Source organism: Seriola lalandi, unplaced genomic scaffold (assembly GCF_002814215.2).
Source record: "Seriola lalandi dorsalis isolate HSWRI2012SDOR001 ecotype SW California unplaced genomic scaffold, Sedor1 jcf7180002054885, whole genome shotgun sequence".
Lineage (NCBI taxonomy): Eukaryota > Metazoa > Chordata > Actinopteri > Carangiformes > Carangidae > Seriola > Seriola lalandi.
In genome coordinates, this window is record NW_019525437.1 from 4,158,190 (window position 1) to 4,179,346 (window position 21,157).

The window sequence follows — 21,157 nt, forward strand, 5'->3', positions numbered from 1 at the left end:
CTGTTGGAGCCAGACTCTAGTGGTCGTTAGAGGAACTGCAGTTTTTGGCACTTCTATGTTGGCTTCATTTTTCAGCCCCAGCAGTTGCCGCTTGGGGTTAAACGTTGACTCCTGTGGGGCAACATCACGTACCATGTTGTAGAAATTGTCGAACACTGAGAGACGAAGCAAAACTATTCTGACACTTGTCTTTTCGTCAGGACTTTGTGAGATTCCTAGGTTCTTGATTATCTGCAGTAATGATGACACCCTACTGAGGAGAAAAGCTGGGCCATTATCAGGCTGATATTGTGTATTGTGTTCCCAACCTGTGAGCCGGCGCCCACTGGTGGGCTGTGAAGGTACAGCAAGTGGGCCAACAAATCAGAATTTTGGTGAAAAATTGTTTTGCCCTCTGATTACAAGCTAAAAGATTACATCCATGGCAAAGACTGGAGTATCCACATGGTTAGCTGGTTAGCAACAGGAAGAATTAAAAGGAAAGCGAGTCAACAAACAGGTGGTGAATCAACATGTAATCTCTCCTCTGTCAAACAAAGAAGAAAAAGTGTTAAGCTTCCCCTTCTTTCATTTCAATCCTGAATGTTTGATCATTAACATTGAAGTAAAAAGGTCCAAGAAGTTATTATTTCACTTCCGTATTGTTGTGGGGTTGGATGTGGACTGCCAACACTTCTGAGATTTTTCAGTGGGCCTTGACTTGGAATACATTGGGACCCGCTGGTGTAGTCTGATCACAGCATCAGGGTGACCAGTTCTACCCGAGGAGATGAACATGATTCCTCGACATGAACTGCACTCATGTTTGTAGATGGACGCAGGCAGACAGTAGAGGAATCTGGGTACAGGCCAATGCCTGTTGTCCGTTCACCCCCCCACCAGACAACCCCTCGTTAAATTTGAGGGGTGTGACGGGAGAGATGTGGGGCAGCGAGCACTGATACTGGAGACTGTCCACACTGGTGCCCATTGTGCAGCCATCCCAAATGACCCTGTTCTATTTCTGTCTGCCCTTCTCAGTTTATCTCCTGCTCTCACCCTGTTCCCCTCCACTCAGTTTATTTGTTTGTTTCATGAGCCCCGCCTCTGTCCCAGCCCCTCTTTTTTTTATACTCTGCTTTTATTCCTTGACAGCAGACAGTCATGGCATCCAAAAACTCACAAGGTGGAAATGCTGAATGAGAAAACTGATGAAGGAAAAACGGCGGGAAGAAAGATGGATGCAGAGGGCCAAACAGGACAGGGAACACAGGAGACTCACATACACTCACCACTTTGTTCCCACATTGTGTAAAGTTTTTAAAGTGCTCACAAGAAGCCAAATAGAAAACAGGAAATAAAAGAGAAAAGGTGAAAGAATGAGGCTGAAACTGAATATGGAAAAAAAAAAACATAGTTGAAACATGAACCAGAGATACGTGAAATCTAATAAAACACAGTGGAGAGAGGCAGGGAACAACACAAAGAGACACACAAAGCACCACAACACAGTCTCTATTCATACAAAGTAAAACTGAAACTGCAAACTTACATGTACATTGTGTAATCATGAAGGAAAATTCCAGTTTATTGCAACTCTAGAGTTATTTTTTGTCATCGTCTTCACCAGATGAATGAGATCTGGCAGTGTGACAACACTGCTAATGAAGCGAGAAACACAGTCAGACAAGTTGTAAACAAACCAACAGTTTATCCAGACGATCTAAAGCTCTTTATCTGAAGTTGAGTTCAACCAGAAAGTTGGTCTGTAAACTGTGATAGGTGTTTACAACAACCACTGTGATAACCTGTTTATTATTTAAATCATTTTTTAAGCAATAATAATGATGAGAATGTTTTGATTCCTGCTTGTAGATTTTTGGTTTTTATTCTATGATAATATAGAAAACTGAATATTTTTTAACTTTTTCGATAGTTGGTCAGAAAAACAAGACATTTGAAGATGTCACCTTGGACTCTTGGACTATTTTACAATCCAAGTAAGTAGTCGATTAATCAAGTAAACAAGCTTAATAGATTTTTAGGTTTGTTTGAGACCTACATTATGTGGTGATTGTCTATGAGATGGACATATTTGACTTTTTTTAGATGCAGTGTCCCCAGATCTCAGAAATTGGTAAGAAGCGCTAAGAGAAAAGTTGTTATTAAGCCTTAATAATAATAATACATTTATTTATTCTTTTTTGGCCACTTGAGGGCAGCAAGTAAATTGGAAACATCACATCTGGCATTTAATTGCCATATTTAATCGATAGAGCGAACATGTTAGGAGACAGGTCGCTATTTATCCATCCGGCAGAGCAACACTGGCATTGATTTAAAGCAGAGGTTGTGTCCACCTGATGAATTTAAGTCTCTCTTTTAGCTCTGGTTTTGGTCTCTGGCTGTTTAGCTGCTTAATGCTCCACCTTCTTCACCAGCTGGTCGCTAACTGTGTCTGGTAGGTAGCTTGCTTCAGATTTATCAGAGCTTTGTTTGTGGAAACAATGAGCTGAAAAATGCTAAAATCCTGAGGGACACTGCCGAGTTGATGATAATTCTCAGTGCGTTCATCACTATCAACAAGACCTTTCACATCACATTAAGTCATTTGATCCATTGTTGATATAAAATATGGATTAGTGCAGCTTTAATGATGTAAAATCTATGTTAAAATATGCTTTGGCCCCTAAGCATGTCCATTTTCACGCAGCTGAACGCACACTGAATCAGCAAAAGTGAGTCATGGCATTTAATTAGTGATGCAATGGCATGAGAGCCAACACACACACACATAGTCACACACACATAATCCCTCCCTCATTAGGTGTATTGTGGGGATGCTGATGTAATGCAAGTTAATCTGTTGGCCTCTGGTTGGCTCGGTGGCCCAGCGGGAGCTCTTTGTGTGGGACATTACCCCGGCCCCGCTCCCTGGAGACAGGTTCATTAAGACTGACGCTGATACCCAAGTACCCAGGCCTTTTGTGTGTGTGTGTGCGTCTGGGTGTGTGTGTGAAACAGTGTGTTTCAGTCAGTCATACCAGAGACAATGCAATGAAGAGGCGGGCCATAAAGGCACTGCTTTCTCAGCATGTGCCTGAGAACACGTAGACCAGAAATCTTGATTGGCATGCAAAGTGTGTGTGTGTGTGTGTGTGTGTGTGTGTGTGTGTGTGTGTGTGTGTGTGTGCATGTGTGTGCGTGCCTGCGTGCAGCTCATAAAGTAGGCATGAGGCATGTCTGTATGTGAACTCTGTGAAAGTGTGCCATGATCACAAACTATGTGAGTGTGTGATTCTTTGATGCATCAGTGTGTTAGACCCATTGTAATGTGTTGTGTTAATGTTTGGTTGTTTTTTTGTGATGTTGAGTATCAACCAGTAAGTTAACAGTTCAACTAGTAGTTAGTTAGTTAGTTAAAGTTATAAATAAAAAGCTATAAAGGTTTTATCTCCTTAAAAATACTTTGGCCCTGGAAGTAGTGTTAAAGGGGCTTTTTGTAAGGCTACTGCTACATCGCTAACGTTAGCATTAACAGCTGTTTACTTACCAGTCTAGAAGAAACGTTGCGAGTTCAGCATCAAACTTCATTCTTTTACTCACCAACAGCTGTCTCCAGAGGTGGAAAGCAACCCTCTTGTTTTACTTCTATTTCTTTCACTTCTACTGAAGTTAGCATGCTAACCAGCTAGCCCCAGGCTGCCCAGACTGTCTTACCACTTTCCGACACCGAGTCACTGTAGCGTCCAGTCTGCCCTGAGGAAGTAGCTGCTCATAGGACGTATTATAACCTTTTGATTTTAAACACAACAATTACTAACACTCTTGTCAAGACTGGTAAGTAAACAGCTGCTAATGCTAATGTTTGCTGTGTAGCATTAGCAAAACTTATAATTAGCTCCTTTATCTGACCATGGTATATTGTTTATCAGCTTGATCAAATTGTGCATGGAAGCTACATGATGATTACACTCTGGAAACTTTGGGATACCTCTAGAATTGAACACAAAGGTTCAGGGGGTTTTTAACAAAGTTTGGCAGCATAGCATGAGTTTGCATGCACTGACGCACCTGTTGGGGTTAAGTTGAAAAGGTTAAAAGGCTTTATGAAGAAAGAGCAAAGTCTCCATTAGTAAATACTGTATGCTCACATCACAGTTACAATAAAAGTGTACAAATACTCCACTACAAGTAAAATTATGATGTGCTAACATGTAAAAAGCACTGTAATGTTGTAGGCTATGTAGCAGGTTTTATTGATAACATTGATTATCATGTTTGCTATGTAAAATCTTCATATGCAATTTGTAAATAACTGTAGTGAAGTTAAAAAGTACAATATTCCTCTAAAAGTTAGAGGCGTCTAAATATAAAGTAGCATAAAACGGAAATAGTACACTATAAGTAACACTATAAACTGTTTAGCAAAATCTCCACTTCTATATATATAATCTTATTGCCCTATGCTAATTACAAACTGACCAAATTTGGTGCAATAACAAAGCGTCAAATGACAAATTAAAGAGAAAATCAGCAAGTTTGTCTGCCTGGTCACAGTCAGCCCTGCAGGCTGTGTTCCTTCTGCCCACCAAATTAAAAATAGGAGAGGGATTATTTGTGGGTCGGTATGGTTTTAGTGTGTGAGATGGAGTGTGTGTTTGCTCCCCTGTGCAGCCAAAGCAGCAGCAGCAGCAGCAGCAGCAGCAGCAGCAGCAGCAGCGGCGCACTTAGCATAGGCTTTAAATAGCTAACTCAAATAAAGTGAGAGGAGGCCAGGGATCAGAGGCTGAGAGGGACTCTGTGAGGGAGGCATTCCCGAACGGAAGCTGGCCTTTGGATTTCCAAACACCCATTCGGAGCGAGCAATGCCAGGAATGTGATGTCGTCCAGCAGCAGCGGCGGTGGCGGCGGCGGCGGCTGTGAAAACCGCCGGGCCACCAGGTGCTGGTGGGCCGCCTGACAGGAAGTGCAGCAGGAAGTGCAAGCAGAGGTCCAGCAAAGGGACAAAATGGCGGCAGGTGACTCAGCAGAGAGGAGGACAGGAGCCAGACCGAGGGAGCAGAGGCTCTCTGAGCAGAAGTAGAGCGTCTATCAAGCCCAGAAATCTGTGAGCGGCTGAAAAGGGAAGACGACTCCCCCTCTGAAACAGCCTCTTTCTCAGCGACTAACCGCTCTTCTGCACTTTGCCTCCTTTTTTACACACTGTGTTAAATTTCTATTCTCTCTCATCCTTTCTACCTTTTGACGGCCTTCTTTGTGTGCAGGCTGTGGGAAAGTTTCCCGTAATGGTGAGGTCATCCACCACCGACTACCCCCCCATCACCCCCACCCCCACACACACACACACACCATTACTACATCCCCCCCACCCTCCATGCTGTCCCTCTTTCTCTAGGCCAGGCACGACTGCAGGACAGTGATGGGTGATGTGTCCTCACGTCCCTCTCTCTTCCACATCCAGTTCCTCCTCTCTCTCCACAGAGACCAGGATCCTGAATAGAGGCTCATTCAGAACTGGTATCTGATGATCTGGCCTCTAAAACCAAGACACAGCGTGGACACAGACAGATCAGCAGCTCTTTGCGGCACCTATCAGGCATTTAAATCACCTTCCTTTTCTCAAACACACTCACAAAAGCTTGGATACACTTTGATATTGCCAAGTTTATTCAGCAGGGTGGTTCTTCTTGCATGTGTGGACTTGCTCACATTCATCTGAAACTGTTTCTTGATATAAAACCGGTGTGATTATAAAAAGAAACTGAATATTTGTCAAATGTCTCTTAAGTTCTGTAGATTTTAGTGATTGCACTTTGATTCTGTGTGAAGTGTGAACTTTGGTGGCTGAATAGTGGCATCTATTGGCAAAACTGCAAACTACACTTTTGATTTTAAAGGGTCAGTTCAACCAAATTGACAAAACAACCTCTGGCGGTGCTTCTGTCATACACATGCGGTTTTAGATATCTGACTGAGACAGTAATTACATTTATGATGCTCAAAGCACTGAAAAATTTGATTCAAAGATGCAAAAATCAATACTATCATAAAATGTAAGAGCTTTTTTTCTATTCTGGATGACTGGACTGATTTTGCTGCCTGTTTCCAGCTGTAGCTGCAGCTGTTTTAAGCTAAAAAACCTCTAATAAACCCAGTCTACATCACATGCACAGCACCAAATGCCAGTCAGACAAAGTTAAAGTCCACAAAGTCCACAGAGTACAGTGGGTGGATAGATTTATGTGACTCAACGGCAGGAGAACTGAATAAAAAACACACAAAAAGCAAGTTGTCTTTGTTAACCAATGAGGGAATTGAGGGACCATGATGCTTTGTTTCAGTCTGAACATCTAATGGCGTGTTAGTAGCAAATATTTTTTCTCTTTTTTAACTTATTTTGGACCACTTTTGCCTTTATCATGACAGGGACAGTGAGTGAGAGACAGGAACTTGAGCCCGGGCCGTTGCGGATAGGACTGAGTGACTGAACCGAGTGAGCCATCAGGGCGCCGCAGAGGAGTCATCGAAGACCAAAACGGAGCTAAAAAGGAGAGTAAATACTGGACTTACATTTACCATGTGGATACAAACACCACTCCACAATAAACCTTGATGTTGCTCTGTATCTGCTGGATAACTATTGTTTGCCATATCTACTTTGTTGTTAGTGTCATGGTTTGCCCTGACAGGACTGTTTCGCTGTTGAATCCTGTTGTATAACGTCATTAAACGTATAAAAGACACTGTCTGTCATTGTTTGCGTTTGGGTTCAGTTATTCCGTCACACGTGACAGAAGGAAATAACCAATATGGACCCAGTGGACAAACTTTTCCTCAGTTTACCATTTACTTGGGAAGACTTTGATGTGACCACAGACACTTTTTTGAGTGAAGAGCCACATTTCCTCAGATTACTGGCTGCTATTTGGAAGCAGGACCCTGATTTTTACCCAAGAGGTGTCTTTAAGTCCAGCCCCGCTCCGTGTCCTGTAGTTACTGATTCTATCACATATGAAGGAATAACTGAACCCAAATACAGACAACACAAAAGGGTATAGGTGGGAAAAAAAGGTCTTTTAATAACAAGAGCAAAACAGTCCTATAAGGGCAAACCATGACAGCTAAGTGCTAATATTTCAGTGTTGTGTTGTCAAGCTGCTTCCACTGTGAAAATTAATTCATGCAGATAAAAAAAAGAAAGAACTTAACAGGTCCAAAAATGACTCTGTTCATCATATATACTTTCTACCAAAGAAATAATATCAGTAACAACATGCTTTTCTCTTGTGCAGGGAAAAACTGAAACCGTCCACATGGTTCCATATGAAATGTTATTTTGTAATTTGGGTGAACTGATCCTTTAACAAGGCCTCACACTTAGAGATGCTGTGGTAATATTCATTTAAAAATCAAATTTAAAAAATTAAAGGTAAAGCAGGAGAGGAAATTAGGAATGAAAAAATAAGTTGTACTAATTTTATGACATTAATCACAGTAAATGAGACTCTTCATGATAACTGTACAAATCTGTATTTAAGTCACTGGTGAAGGAACATAATAACAACTATATTATTAGTAATACAACAAGTACACGTGGGCAGATTATGTAGTTAGCTCACTGTTATGTAAAACACTACATCATATTGTCCCCCACAATAATATGGGGCATAATTACATAAATTCTGAGGTACACTTTACCTCTAATCCTAATGTACAGTTTGTGTTAATATACAAAAATATATGACAAGTATATTTAGGAAAAATGAAGGTTTTTTTTTTACACATCTGTAAAAAGGGATAAATACTTTGAGCAAAATATAAACACAACACAATAAATCCATCTTAAGTACAAGGCGACCGCGTCGTTGGCTCTGTCACGTGACAGCAGGGTCGGTTCTGTTTGAACATATAGAATGGAGCTGTGATTTTGAACAGAAGTGATGCTGAAACCTGATTTACACATTTACACCAAGAAGAAAAAGATTTCAGAATTATAACGTGTATATTTATGTGCAGAATATCTGATATTCTTCAGGTTTAATCAGAAGGAAATTAGTTATTTTTGACAGTGACTTCCAGCAACAAGTGAGTTCAGTGTGGTAGTGTGGTGCATTGAAAGTAAGTTTGCAGATAAAGTCAGAAAAAGTGTCAAAATCTGATTCTCAGAGGAGATCGTCTGTGAAAAAGGGTCTGATTTTTTTTTTTTTTTTTTTTAAACAGCTCCAAAGACAGAGTTCAGAGTTTGGCATCTTGCAGGTGATTATACCTGACAGTCTTGGCTCCCTCTGGTGGCAGCATCCAGCAGTTCGGCCAGTACGAAACGCTGCTCCCTGTGCGGGATGGACCGACAGGACCAGGAGCTGGAGTGTGTGTCTTCATGTGTTTTTTGGCTCTTGGGAGGAAAAGTTGTTGTAGAAGTCTTTTGTTTTTTTCATAATGATGTGATGAAGTCGAGCCTCAGTCTGTAGTTTGAGTCTCTCTCTCTCTCTCTCTCTCTCATTACTTTTTATGTGACCCAATCATGACCTTTGAGACGAAGTTGACGATGGCGCTCGCCGGCTGCTCCGGGTCGTGCTCAGCGAACAGGTGGCACATATTCTCCGTGTCACTCTGAGATTTCCTGGCGACAAATCCAAAGATCCTGACAGAGAGACACAGAGGGACAGACAGGGACATTTACAGAAGAGCAGGGGGGACAACTGCCAATACATTTTGAACAGGTGTGAACAGGTAAGGAGAGATTTGGAGACTCGTGTTTGCTTTGGGTGACATTTCACCCGAACTCTATCGAACACTCATCCTCTGCAGCCTTGAAATGCAGCTGTAAGAAGTTTATAGCTTCTCCACGTCTCCACTGTCAATCGATTAGCTGAGATACAGCTAAATGTGCAACCTCAGCCTCAGCGGGAAAAGTGAGTGTTTGATATCTAAAGACAGACTTTGGACCTCCTGGTGTCTTTGATCCTGGTCTTTGAAACTCTGCATGTCTCATTATCAAACAGCCCGACTATTTCAGCCGATTGTGGTGAGACCAAGCTCTACCTGCTTTTTTTCTCTAATCATATATTGAAGCTAATTGCCTCTATCATTCTAATATTATTCCTCGAGGAGACTCCAGACTATTTTAGGCATATAAATGAAGATGCAATTCCCATAAACAGCTTTTTTTCTCTACACATGCACCATAACAAAGGTGATGAGGAAAAAAGCAGTGAAGGGAGAAGACGATAAAAACTTACTTTGCAGTGGAACCGCTGCCTCTCGTCCATCTGTTCAGTCAGAATAACATTATGTTATAAAACTAGTTCTGGACATCACATATACACATTCATATTTAACATATCTACATTAATATTTCATTAAATGTAAATGTATAAACAACAATCTCTCCTCTGATACAGCTTAAACTGACACTGTCATAACAGGACGAGGATGTGTCAAATAATTGCTTATTAAATAAATTCATCATATCATACAGGAGTGGACATCAGCTAATCAGCAGCAAAGGTTGAGAAATGTATCCTCTCTCTCTCTCTCTCTCTCGTGTGCTTTCCATTACAATGTATAAGAGTATGGTCAGTTGTGTTGTTGCAGTTTATATGAATGAAGTGTCAGTACTCACTTCCTTCCCTGTGGGTCCAGAGAACAGAATATAACGGTGTTGACGGCGTAGTGTCTCCTGAAGAACAACCTGCAGGATCCAACAGAGTCTGTGTGAACATGTGGAGTCCTGCGTGATCACACCTGAGTCTGTGTGTGTGTGTGTGTGTGTGTTGGTGTGTGTGTTGGTGTGTGTGTGTGTGTGTGTGTGCATGAGCGATCACTCACTTCCTCTGGTTGTCAGTGAGTGTGATGCCCTGTGCCGACACTTTGAAGTGGACGACGGTGGAGGCCGGCGGAGGGTCCATGGAGAGCGTCACCGTGGTAGCCTTCTGAACCGCCTGGTGTCCCGTCAACGACTCCAGCTCCACGGAGCCCAGGTACCACACGTTACACGCTGCGCAGCGACGCGGCAACATGCAGACAAACAAATACAAGGAGTTACTCACTGAAACATAACACACACACACACACACACACACACACATACACACACACACACACACACACACACACACTTGCATGTAAGACTGAGAGTTGCACTTTTTTTTAAGAACCAACAGAAGCAAAAAAACAAACATTTAAAAAAAAAAAAAATTATATTAAAAAGTTTTTAATTTGTACAGAATCAACATTAAGAGCATGAGCAGCAGGAAAACACCAAGCTCTCATTGTATGCACAAAGTCTTATTGAAACCTGATTCTCATGTCTTAACCCACAAAAAGGTCTAATAATCTTACTTATGATATGTGTATTCATGCAAGAGAGCTTGTTGGTCATTTTAAGGTTTTTCGTTACAACCCCAATGCTACACTTTGACTTTGGTTTCAAGGCTAATTTAAGACTTTATTAAAAAATATATCATCTTTATTTCTCAGTTCAACCAAAGCGTTCTCCAAAACCTCTGTTGATAACAAAACGGTCTGAACCCTCACATCTCAAATGTCTTCACTCAGCTACACACAGGACTTTGTCTGAATATAGTGTTAAATCAACACTGACGAATGATGCAGAAACTTTTGGTACTCTTCAACAGGTGATTGAGGTGTGATACCTTCAGAAAAACGTACACACACACACACACACACACACACACACACACACACACGTTTTACCTTTGTCGGGCAGGATGAGTTTACAGGGCAGAGCCAGAGGGGTGATGGAGTGCTGACACACCAGAGCAGTGAGACTTCCTGTTAAATAAAATCATAATAAATATTTTACAAACAAACCCGCCAAATGCCGAAGCAGCTGCACCTCGTCGTTCTGACCACTAGAGGGAGGCAGAGGAGACACATTAAAATCCCTGGTCTACTGTGTCTTTATCACCTGACTGCGTCCACCCTGGTGGACAGTTAACAGCTACAATTGAGGAAGTGAAGCGCTTTAAAATGTCGGCTCAGTGTAAATGTGTTTTACTGCACTAAGAGAGAAACACTGGAGCTTCTTTTGTCATCAGCATCACTGGTTAATGCAGTTTCTGCTTTTCTTCTGCTTTTATAAAACATGAGATTGACAGTTTTCTGAAATGGTTCTCAGTTATTAAGAAATGAAATGATTAAACAGAGCTATAGTATGTGTTAGGTTTCGAGTTGGTGTTTGGGAGTATGAAAGATACGGATGTGTATTGATGTATCTGTTGACACTGAGGAATTGTTTATGAATTTAAGGGGACCCCAGGAAGAGTAGCCATTGTTACAACGCAGTGGCTAATGTGGATTGAAGTACATGGAATAAAAATAAATAAACCAGCAGGATCACTTCACGGTGACGTGGGATTTAGTTTGTTCATTTTTGCATCAATATGATGAGATATTTGGATTTGTCAGGTATTTAATTCACTGAATCACCCAAAAAGAGATATTTTCTTAAATAAAATCTTAGTAAATTCACAATATAATGACATAAAAGTAAAACATAAAGAAAATGTTTTCATTAAATGCCTTGCTCAAACATTTAGAAACACCAAATATGAGAAATGATGGACTATCCTCACCAAAGTAAGGCTCATTGGGGCAGCCTTTAAGACGAACTCCCTTCTGTGTGCACTCGATGAGGAAATGTCTCACCAGCTCATTGGACAGGTCTCCCACTGCAGAGACACAGAGACCACATTTCAGCATAGGAACTGTCAGACTTTTGGACCCTGATTTACATGAACAGAAAATACCACTCAGGAAAAACATGCTGAACCTACCTTTCTTACTCTGTTGTACCACAGACGGAGGGGGTGTGGCCACCTTCATAGCCAACCCGTACGCCCCGCGAAACGAGTGACTGTCTCTGACAATGAACGAGCCCGGCTCTTTGTCCTTTAGCACGGCGATGGCTGTTCGGTGGGTCAACAAACAGAGATAAGCTAAAGTTAGAATCGCCGCGCTCAGACTGTATATAGAGGGAAACCTTTGCACAAGGCTGTATTATCTGCTCAGAAGTGGCCGTTCTGGCTCTCAGGTCCAAAACCAATATTTACCTTGGTCTCTGGAAATGTCGGGCTTGTACCAGAACTTGGAAGTGTCCTGAACAAACTTCACAGTGTCATGCTTACTGCCAAAGTCTGCGAGACACAGATTAAAGCTCTACGTTAGGTTTGAGACTGGCTTTAGCCCAAATATGACAAAACAGACTTTTAAAGGGGCAGTACACCCAATTTACAACATCAATCTTTTAAACCACAGAGAGATACAGAGACCCCTGATCCCTGAACTACTGTATCCGGGATAGTGTACCTGATCCGGGTGACTGGGTCCCACTGAGTCCTCTCAGGGGGTCGGAGGTCATGGAGGACGAGAAAGGGATGCTGAGACTGCTGCCACTGTGAGGGCTGGAAAACCCGCTTAGAGAAGGGGAGCGGGAGCCAATTTCTCCCCCCTCAACCCATCTCCTCTTCTCAGGCAAGATCGGAGCGAGGCCCCCTTCTCCCCCGAGGTTCAGGGTCCCGAGCCCCTCCATGGCCTCCAGCAGGCTGTGATCCAGGCCACCGTTCCCCAACAACAAGGAGGACAAGTCTGCGCTGTCTGTCTCTCTGCGGACCCCAAGACCTCCACCCAGGCTTTTCAGAGCCCCCCGGGGAGAACTGTGGGCATTGGGAGTGCTGAGAGGGAGAGGGGGTGAGGGCTGGGGGGGGTACGGGGAGTTCAGGGAATTTGGAGTCCGGTCATGCCACACTGGAGGAGGAGTGGCACTGCAGAGGAGAAAGAGGGAGAGTTAGAAATAGAAATGAACACAAACAAGTTTTTAACGAATTAGTATCATGTCTGGTTATTTAAGAACCAGGTGTGTGTGTGTGTGTATGTACCTGTCTGTGTGTGGGAGGGGGCTTCCTGATGACACGGAGCACATGGAGCCAAAGATCCTCTGACAGGAAGCAGGAGTGACCGACACGTCTGATCTGAACAGGTCTCCCTCTGTGGAGCCGCCGGCGTGGTTCATACCGTCCAGGAAACTACGGGCATCTGAAACAGAAAAGAAAAGGAAAAGAAAAACAACGTCAGTCTGACACATACAGTCATCTTGTAAAAAACTAACCAGATGTATTGTGAAAAAACCCACAATTAGAGACAGTTACATAACCTATAGTAACTATGTGTTTGCTTTCGTTGGGGCCCTGCCTTTGTTTGAATTACAGAACCATCAACATGTAACAGCAGAACCGAAACACACCTGTCATTTCTTTCTTTTACCATTATTTTTTAGGGAGTGTCAGAAGCAAGTGGAATTTTTTTGTCAATAAGAAAATTATAAATTGCCAATTTATAGTCTTATCTGTCAACTTCTTTTTCATAGTGGGCCCTACAGTGACCATCTGACTGTTTTCTCATCACATCACATTTTCTCAAAGTTTTTGGACTTTTTGGACTATTCCCAAAATTTCAGATTTTCTTTCCCAAAAAGTGTGTCTAGCCTTTTAATGTGTGCCTGTGTTTTGTTTCAGCAGGATGTAAGAGCATCATTCAGTCTGAATCATCCACATCTAACAATGCTGTGTAGTAATGTGTCATCTCAAAGGCACGTTACAGTAATTCACTCAGATGTTGATCCAGTCCATCTGTGTATGTAAGTGTCATATCCAGTTTATTTTTATTCCTCTCACTTTTTTTTTAAAGTCATAATTTTGAGTTTGAGGTTTTGAGAAATACACTTTTTTTGTTTATAGATAAAAACACTAATATCTATCTCATGTCTTAAGTATAGACACTTAATGTGAGCTTAAGTTAGCCTATAAAGACTGGCAGTTTAATCCTAGCCTTCTGGCTACAGCTCAAAAAATATTAAATATAATAAGCATTAGTTTGACCTTTTGGCAAATGTGCATATTCTCTTTTTTGACAATTTTTCAATGAACTCAACAATGTGTGCAGCACTGGAGCAGCTGCCTAACTTAGCATAAAGCTAAACACGACTAAAGCTCACGTTAACATTTCACAGCTTGTTTACAGAACTTTGTAAACACAGAAGACACAGTACTGTTTGTCCCTACTTCCAGCGTTTATGCTGAGTTAGCTTTGAGCATAACACACAGACACTTGAGTGAACATTACTGACTCAACTGAATCAAACTCTCAGCAAAAAAGCAATTTTCCTTTAAAACTGTACTTTCCTTATTTGTAATCTTGATAAACAGAGCATTGAGCTGGAGTCGTGACGTAGTTAGCTTAGTTTAGCCTAAAGACTCGGAGCTAAACAGCTAGCCTGACACAAACTACACACTTTTTACATGTTTGCATTTCTTTTGTAGCATTAAATAAATGACAGAGATATGACATTTGAGTTTGTGAGCTTTAAATGTGTTGGAAGTCGTATTTTTACTTTAGTTTGGACAGAGCCAAGCTTGTTGTTTCTAGCTATGCTAAACTAGGTTACAGCTAGTTGGAAGAGGAAGAGAATAAATGGGTGCAAAGCAGTAGGATTGACAGCGCACACCAGAAAGCAGAGGTGTATGTGTGTGTGTGTCTGTGTGTGTGATGTTGGAGGGCATTTCAAACATCCCAACACGACACCCTGACATTCTGACAACACAGTGTGTCATTCAGCAAACACCAGGACAGGCCTCCTCAGGCCACAGACAGGCCTGTGAAGCACGATGAGTCACCGAGAAAAGAGTCAGTCATTATAAAGAGCTCCTTGTTTCAGACGGCGGCCCCCTCCCTCCCCTCTTCCGCTCCTTCCCCTCCATTCAAGCACTCAAGAGATGGAGGAATTTGGACTCGCAGCTTTGTCTGTGATCATGTTGGACAAGATACAGCATCTCGAGTGGATTATATAATCACACGTGTGCTGTTAATGAATTTGAGGAATGTATGAATGAGTGAATGACGCAACCGCAACACACACAAGGTACAAATGTAATACTATCTGAACAACTGAAGAGTAACTACTGAGCATTGCCAGCAAAGTTACATGACATATTGGATGTAGGTGCTTGTGCTTAACTTGAGCATTTCCACTTAAAACCTCTACTTTACTACATTTATTAGACACCTATTGTATCGTTACTTCTTAATAAAAGATTATACATAAAAAACATAAGAACATAGATGTTTTATTATAGACAATTTACAGTATAAAGTAGTTACAATTAGCTCCACCTCAAGAAACTACAACAATAAAATGCTGTTTATATGTTAAATTATAACATACCTATGTAATGATATAATAAACTGAAAGAGAGAATTGATATATATTTTTAGGAACCTGAGAGTTCAATCCACTGCAACTTAAGAAAACACATGCAAATAGACAAAACACAAACAAATTCAGGACACATCTTGATCAATTGAACAACACATGTGCTGCAAATAAAGACGACACAACCAAATACACAAACACTGTAAAAGACAGAAACAGAAGTGTTCCCAGGGGACACTAAAAAAGTGATGAACCCTTGTTGCTCAGTGCCTTGTGGGGTTGAAGGTTGAAGGTTGTGAGGTGACGTTAAAAGCATTGAACAACAAGTGCGCCCCAGCTGGGTTCATCACTTCACAGTGTCCCCTGGAAACACTTCCGTTGTGTTGTGAGTATTTCCAGCACATGTGTTGTCAAATCGATGAAGGTGTTTTCTGAATTTGTTTGTCTTTTGTCTGTTTGCATGTGTTTCATTAAGATGCAGTTCGTTGAGCTCTCCGGGCCACCGTACATAAGGCTCCCAAATGGCCACCAGACTGAGTGTATCAGTTGATTTTTGATAACTGAATTCATTGCTCATTTGCTAGAGAATCCGAACCACTTATAAACGCACTGTTTTGTAGACGGATCTGTGCACATGGTCATAAATAATGTGATGTTTAGGGACCCAAGATAAAAATCTTTCCCTCGGAGGCCACTGACAGGTCGATCTGACCACAGTAGTTTTACTCAAGTACATTTTTGAACCCAGGATGTTAAATATCTCCTACCACTGGTATAAAGGTTTTGAGTCTAATGGGACTTTCCCACAGCCGAAGGGCTCCCACACAAATTTCGATGATGCCTACATTATGTATGGTGTATCAGATATCTGTGAGCGCCGACTTACTGGCAGCTGTTCTGAACAGGGCTCACTTAACCATAGTGAAAGTTATGTCACGTATGTTCAGTATCTGTCTGTCCACAAATCAATTTAGTGTGCAGCGAAAACTGAAACTAGCAGATAAAGGTAATAATCCCACAATGCAATATGTTACGTTTGATTAATCCAAAACGCTTCCACCTATTGTTTTGGTGCCATATGAATTCCCCTCATTGTGTATCTAACACTCAAACACAGGCAGTTGACACTCAACTTATACTCTTAGAGGTTAAAGGTCAAGGGCCCAGAGCAGATTGTATTGTAGAGTGTTTCAGATTAGACCCAAAGCTCTCATCACTGACACTGACTCATGTACAGCTACAACAAGAGAATAACCCGAGGCTGTAGTTGTTGTTGTTGTTTGTAGGAAACAAACACGCTGAGGGGAATGCACTGAGGGCAGCAGGATTCCTCAAACATTCCCACAGTCGCTGTCAGTTTCCCTCTCTTGGGACTTTTTCCCAGAAAGCATCTCCCTCTGTTCCCACGACTGATTTATCTCACTGAGGTTTTTGTCACATCTGCTGCTCCACAGCTCATCCTAGCTCATCCACCTAATTACAGAACAGCCCAAACTGTGGCAACGCCGGCCTGACCCCACCCTGACCTCTGACCTCAGACCTTAGACCAGACTCTGGCTTCCCTGCATGGTCGTTATTACACCCTCACACACCTTTCACCTCCTGTTTCCATGCTGCACAGTAGCCATAGCTACTCATGTTCAGCCAGACACACACTAATGAAGAATCCTGGAGAGACGCACTGAGCGAGAACATTATGAGCCCAGTGTGAAACAGAGGGAGACGTGTCCATTTTCTTAAAGGTCCCATATTGTATAAAATGAGATTTTACTTGATTATAAAGCAGGTCTAGGTTCAGTATTAATACTGTGAAAGTATCAAGGTATAACAAAGAAAAGAAATTTCGCTCCATAAATTCTCAACTCTTTCCCCTCCAAAATAAGAGCTTTCTCTCCCTAAAACTATCTTTGGTGAAACTGATAATGTGACAGAACTGACGCTCCGGATTCAACATCAATACCAAGTGAAATGTCTGTATGTATTAAATACTGTCAAGTACTGAAAGCAAGTTTGTTTAAAAACATGTTTATATCTAAACAGACTTTTTAACTCTGTGCTTATTTAATCCCTGTGGGAATTTACAGTGTAACAATAACCAAAGCAAGGTTTGAAAAACACATGTGGCAAAACTGATATGAAAATGTATACAGTAACAGTTTGTTATGAAACAATATGTGTTTATATTTATCAGATTGTTTCATATTTTTCCTAAATCTTTTGCATCAGGGAGGATTTCTAACTTCTACATTCGTTACCAGGGACAAGAGAGAGAGAGAGAGAGAGAGACAAACACAAACACAAACATGGAAGCAGACTCAAACAACAAACACACAAACTTTACCATGTGTGCTGTTACACTTTATTCTGTGAAAAGCTTTGAGAGTTTTTTCCTCTTTTCATTTTGTGAACAGTGTTTTTCTGTCCGTTGTTTTCTCCCCACTCCTGCAGCTCTGAGTGAAAACAAAGCCTCTTCAGTTTGGGTCAAACCGTGCAAACCAATTCCAGATGGCACAGACCCATGTGGGCACGACTGCCAACATCCACCAGCCAATATTACCCCCCCCCCCCCCCAAAAAAACCGTAACACACACACACACTAACAGATACACACTTCTCCTGATCAAAGAGAGTAATGGTTGTACGGCTCAGACTAAAAACATGTGCATACCTTCATGCTTGGTATGGAGATAAATCCCATTAATCATTAAAGCCACAGTGAGGTAATCTGGAGCTAATATCTCCCCTCACATTTCCCACCTCAGACCTGCTGCATGAGCAGGACGGTGCGAGAGGCAGGGAGAAGAAGAAAAAGTGAGACGTAGAAAGATGAAAAACATACAGCGGCCACATGTTCAGCTACAGAGCTCCTGTGTTTTCTCTGACAAAGAAACACTTCTTCTTCTTTCTTCCACTCACGCATCCAAACATTTACTCGCTGAGCAGCATCACAGCGGAGCGAGGGATGAGCCTACACACACTTTTAAAAAAAACACACACACACACACACACACACAATGATGCACATGGAGGACAACAGTGGGTTTGCAGACTCCCTGCTGACCACAGGAATGTGAATGCAAGCACTTTGTCTCCACAAACACACACACACACACACACACACACACACACACACACACACACACTGAGGCTGACAGTGTGTGAAGGTCTATGGCATGTTACAGCTGTTGAGAGCGATCACAGGGGAGGAGGAGGCCACAGAGCAGCTCTGAGGAGGAAGACACCTGCTGCTGCCCAATGACCCACTGAGGCTCCATATGTTTGAGTTATAATACTCCAGGGTTCAGGGTAAAGTACACTTCTTATTTATGCTTTAAAAGTTTAATTAAAATGCAATCAAATATAAATTAAAACTAAACCCTGAATATTTAACTGGACCCTGACTGATCATACGTCCCTGGACATCAGAGAATGAGTTGAAGTTACATTTCCAGTTTAAACCTGCTAACCTCCCTGATTGGATGATTTAAGCAACAATTCAATGAGCTGAGGCAACCAAGATGTGAAACCCTGAGTGGTGTCAACTGCACTGATAAAAAGATAAATAAAGATAAAATATAGTATAAAATATAAAATATAGATGGAAATCCGTGCAAGACTGATAAACCATTGCACATGGATTATTAAACCATGGTCATGGATTTAATTTCCTCCAAGTCAGGATGATCATATGAAGCTGAGATTTTCAGGTTTAGCGGTGAGGAGGTGTCAGAGTACAACTCAGGTCTATTTTAGGCAAAGTTCAGGTGTCTGACATTTACTGTAACTGGTGTCTAATTCAACAAATGTCTAACAGGTGTTTTGATTCATTTCTGTCAGAAGTCAGCTAGAAACACCTGGGAAACACAGGCTCTGATACTGGTTTTAACACCTGATCTGTATCTGGATAAGTTATGTGAGATCTGTGAGTCTTTGCGTTTCCACCTGGTATTAAAATGAGTTCTCATTATCTTGACTGTACCTGCTTTGTGATTGGACCTCAATATGCAGAATAGTTTGGCAGGACGTGTCCTAGGTCAGTTCCATTGCTGGGCTAACTTTACTGCCACTAGCTGTTGTGTAGCTTCTGTGGAGCTTGGTTAAGAGCGACCAGTCACGCCGTACAGATCGCAGTTACACCTCGCTGAGATCCAATCACAAAGCAAGTCTGACCACCTTCAGATGTGGTCTGACTGATCCCAATTCGATCTGCATCCGTTAACACCTAACAGAAATATGTGCTTTTCCTTATCCTTTCATTTCCTTATAATACAGATCACATTATCAACTTCTACAATTGTCACGCTGCACTCACATTGGAGACTTCAGCTGAGATGCTTCTCATTCACTTTGAATGGTGTGACTCACGCATTGCTGAACTGCATCGGTAGAAGTTGAGAAAAGTTTGACTTTTCAAGCGCCACCAGCCAAATCAAATCACGGTTATGCAGATCAAACCTGGTGTTCAACATCAAAATGGAGGAGAGGTTGATTATTACGGTGGGGATTCACCCTGTTCTCTGTGATCTAAGTTCATTTACATAGCGGGACACAAACTGAAGAAATCAAGGCTGGAGAGATGGCGAGTTTATTTCCTTCGCTTCCCCTTAGCATTGCATCGACAGCTAGCATGGCTACGCTATTGCACAAAATAGCATACCTCTAGCCAGCTAGGTTGTGTGACTGAACATTCACTCCTCTTTTTACTTCTGGTTTGGTCTCCACCAACTCCAAAATATCTCTAAATCCTCCACTTTCTTCACCAGCTAGTCTCCATCCGTAAATGCACCATCACACCAAAGCCAGAAGCTAAAAGAGACTAAAAGACTCGGTGAAGCGGCAGATGTGGTGATAATTGCCTGTGGGAGGGTGATTTCTTTTGCTATTGTTAAGAAACATTCATTAATGGAAGCGTTTTCTTCCCAGAGAACCTGCAGCTCTCTCCTTGGTATCACTTGACGCTGCATCAGAATGTGATCAGCTGGCGAGCTTCACCCTCCCTACTTCGTCTTGTAAATCAGATTCCTCTGTTCTCTGTTGGAGCTCGGACCGACAGCTTTATAGACTCAGTGAAGTGGCAGAGGGAGAGGCCGAGTTACGAGGCAGCTGAAGAGGGAGGGAAGAATAACAACAGTGAGTAGAAAGAGAGAGAGAGTGAGAGACAGAGAGAGAGGGTGAAGGGTAACGGTGTTTAAAGACAACACTGTCATCACTGAGGTGTTTTATTGGCGTCTGAAGGAATCTGATAATGAGATGATGGCTTTATAAACTGCAGTCAGAGCTACTGCTACTACAACAGTTTGACTCATGATGCACCAGCAACAACAAAGACAGACTCTGCTTGACTTAAGTCATCACATACTGCACTGTGAGGGATGCGTTACCCGGCTCCATTTCGGATCCGGTTCCAAGTTGGTAAAATACTTGGATTCCTGACATTTATGTTTTCCTTCTCTCTCTGACACTACAGGCATTAACAAGGAAAAAACAGACTGATGGTGTCTACAAACGATGCTCTCGTTAACAGCAATGTATTCCTTGTTTCTTGTGTAATTGATTGTGTTTTTATTGATCGTTTCTTGTTCTCTTAGAAAAGAGATCTTAATCTCAAAGAGATCGCCTCATTAAATAAAGCTTAAATAAAGAATAAATGAAAATAACTCATCGAAGTCAGAACTTTTTTTTGAGCTTTTTGATAACTCCAGATAACTCGTTAATGTTACTCTGTGACCTGTATCCGTGCAACAACATGTTCGTCTTCAGGTAATGTTCGGAGCATTTACACGCACAACATCAGCGATTTCTTTAGTTGATATTCTCTGAATGATAAAGTACAATTAATATTATTTTTGCTCTGTTGTCTTTACTTTAGCTTCTTGACAGAAAAAGGAAAAATTAGTGAGGGCAGGGTTAATGAATGTCACAGAAACATATGAGGTGAAACAGAAC

The 21,157-nt window shown here is 41.8% G+C and overlaps 1 protein-coding gene across 1 annotated transcript in view; it reads right to left on the reverse strand.

The window, feature by feature from the left end:
• Nucleotides 1–5,626: 5,626 nt before the first annotated feature.
• Nucleotides 5,627–21,157, reverse strand: part of tns3.2 (tensin 3, tandem duplicate 2) — a 55,380-nt gene continuing 39,849 nt past the window's right edge. Inside the window, exons 17-26 of the mRNA XM_087179998.1 lie at nt 12,882–13,038; nt 12,313–12,767; nt 12,057–12,140; nt 11,781–11,912; nt 11,580–11,675; nt 10,650–10,776; nt 9,811–10,143; nt 9,605–9,673; nt 9,222–9,251; nt 5,627–8,623 (exon numbers count right to left, since the gene is read on the reverse strand). Of these exons, the coding sequence (XP_087036124.1) occupies nt 8,482–8,623; nt 9,222–9,251; nt 9,605–9,673; nt 9,811–10,143; nt 10,650–10,776; nt 11,580–11,675; nt 11,781–11,912; nt 12,057–12,140; nt 12,313–12,767; nt 12,882–13,038 (1,625 nt within the window). The 3' untranslated portion in view covers nt 5,627–8,481. The remainder of the gene's footprint in view (nt 8,624–9,221; nt 9,252–9,604; nt 9,674–9,810; nt 10,144–10,649; nt 10,777–11,579; nt 11,676–11,780; nt 11,913–12,056; nt 12,141–12,312; nt 12,768–12,881; nt 13,039–21,157) is intronic.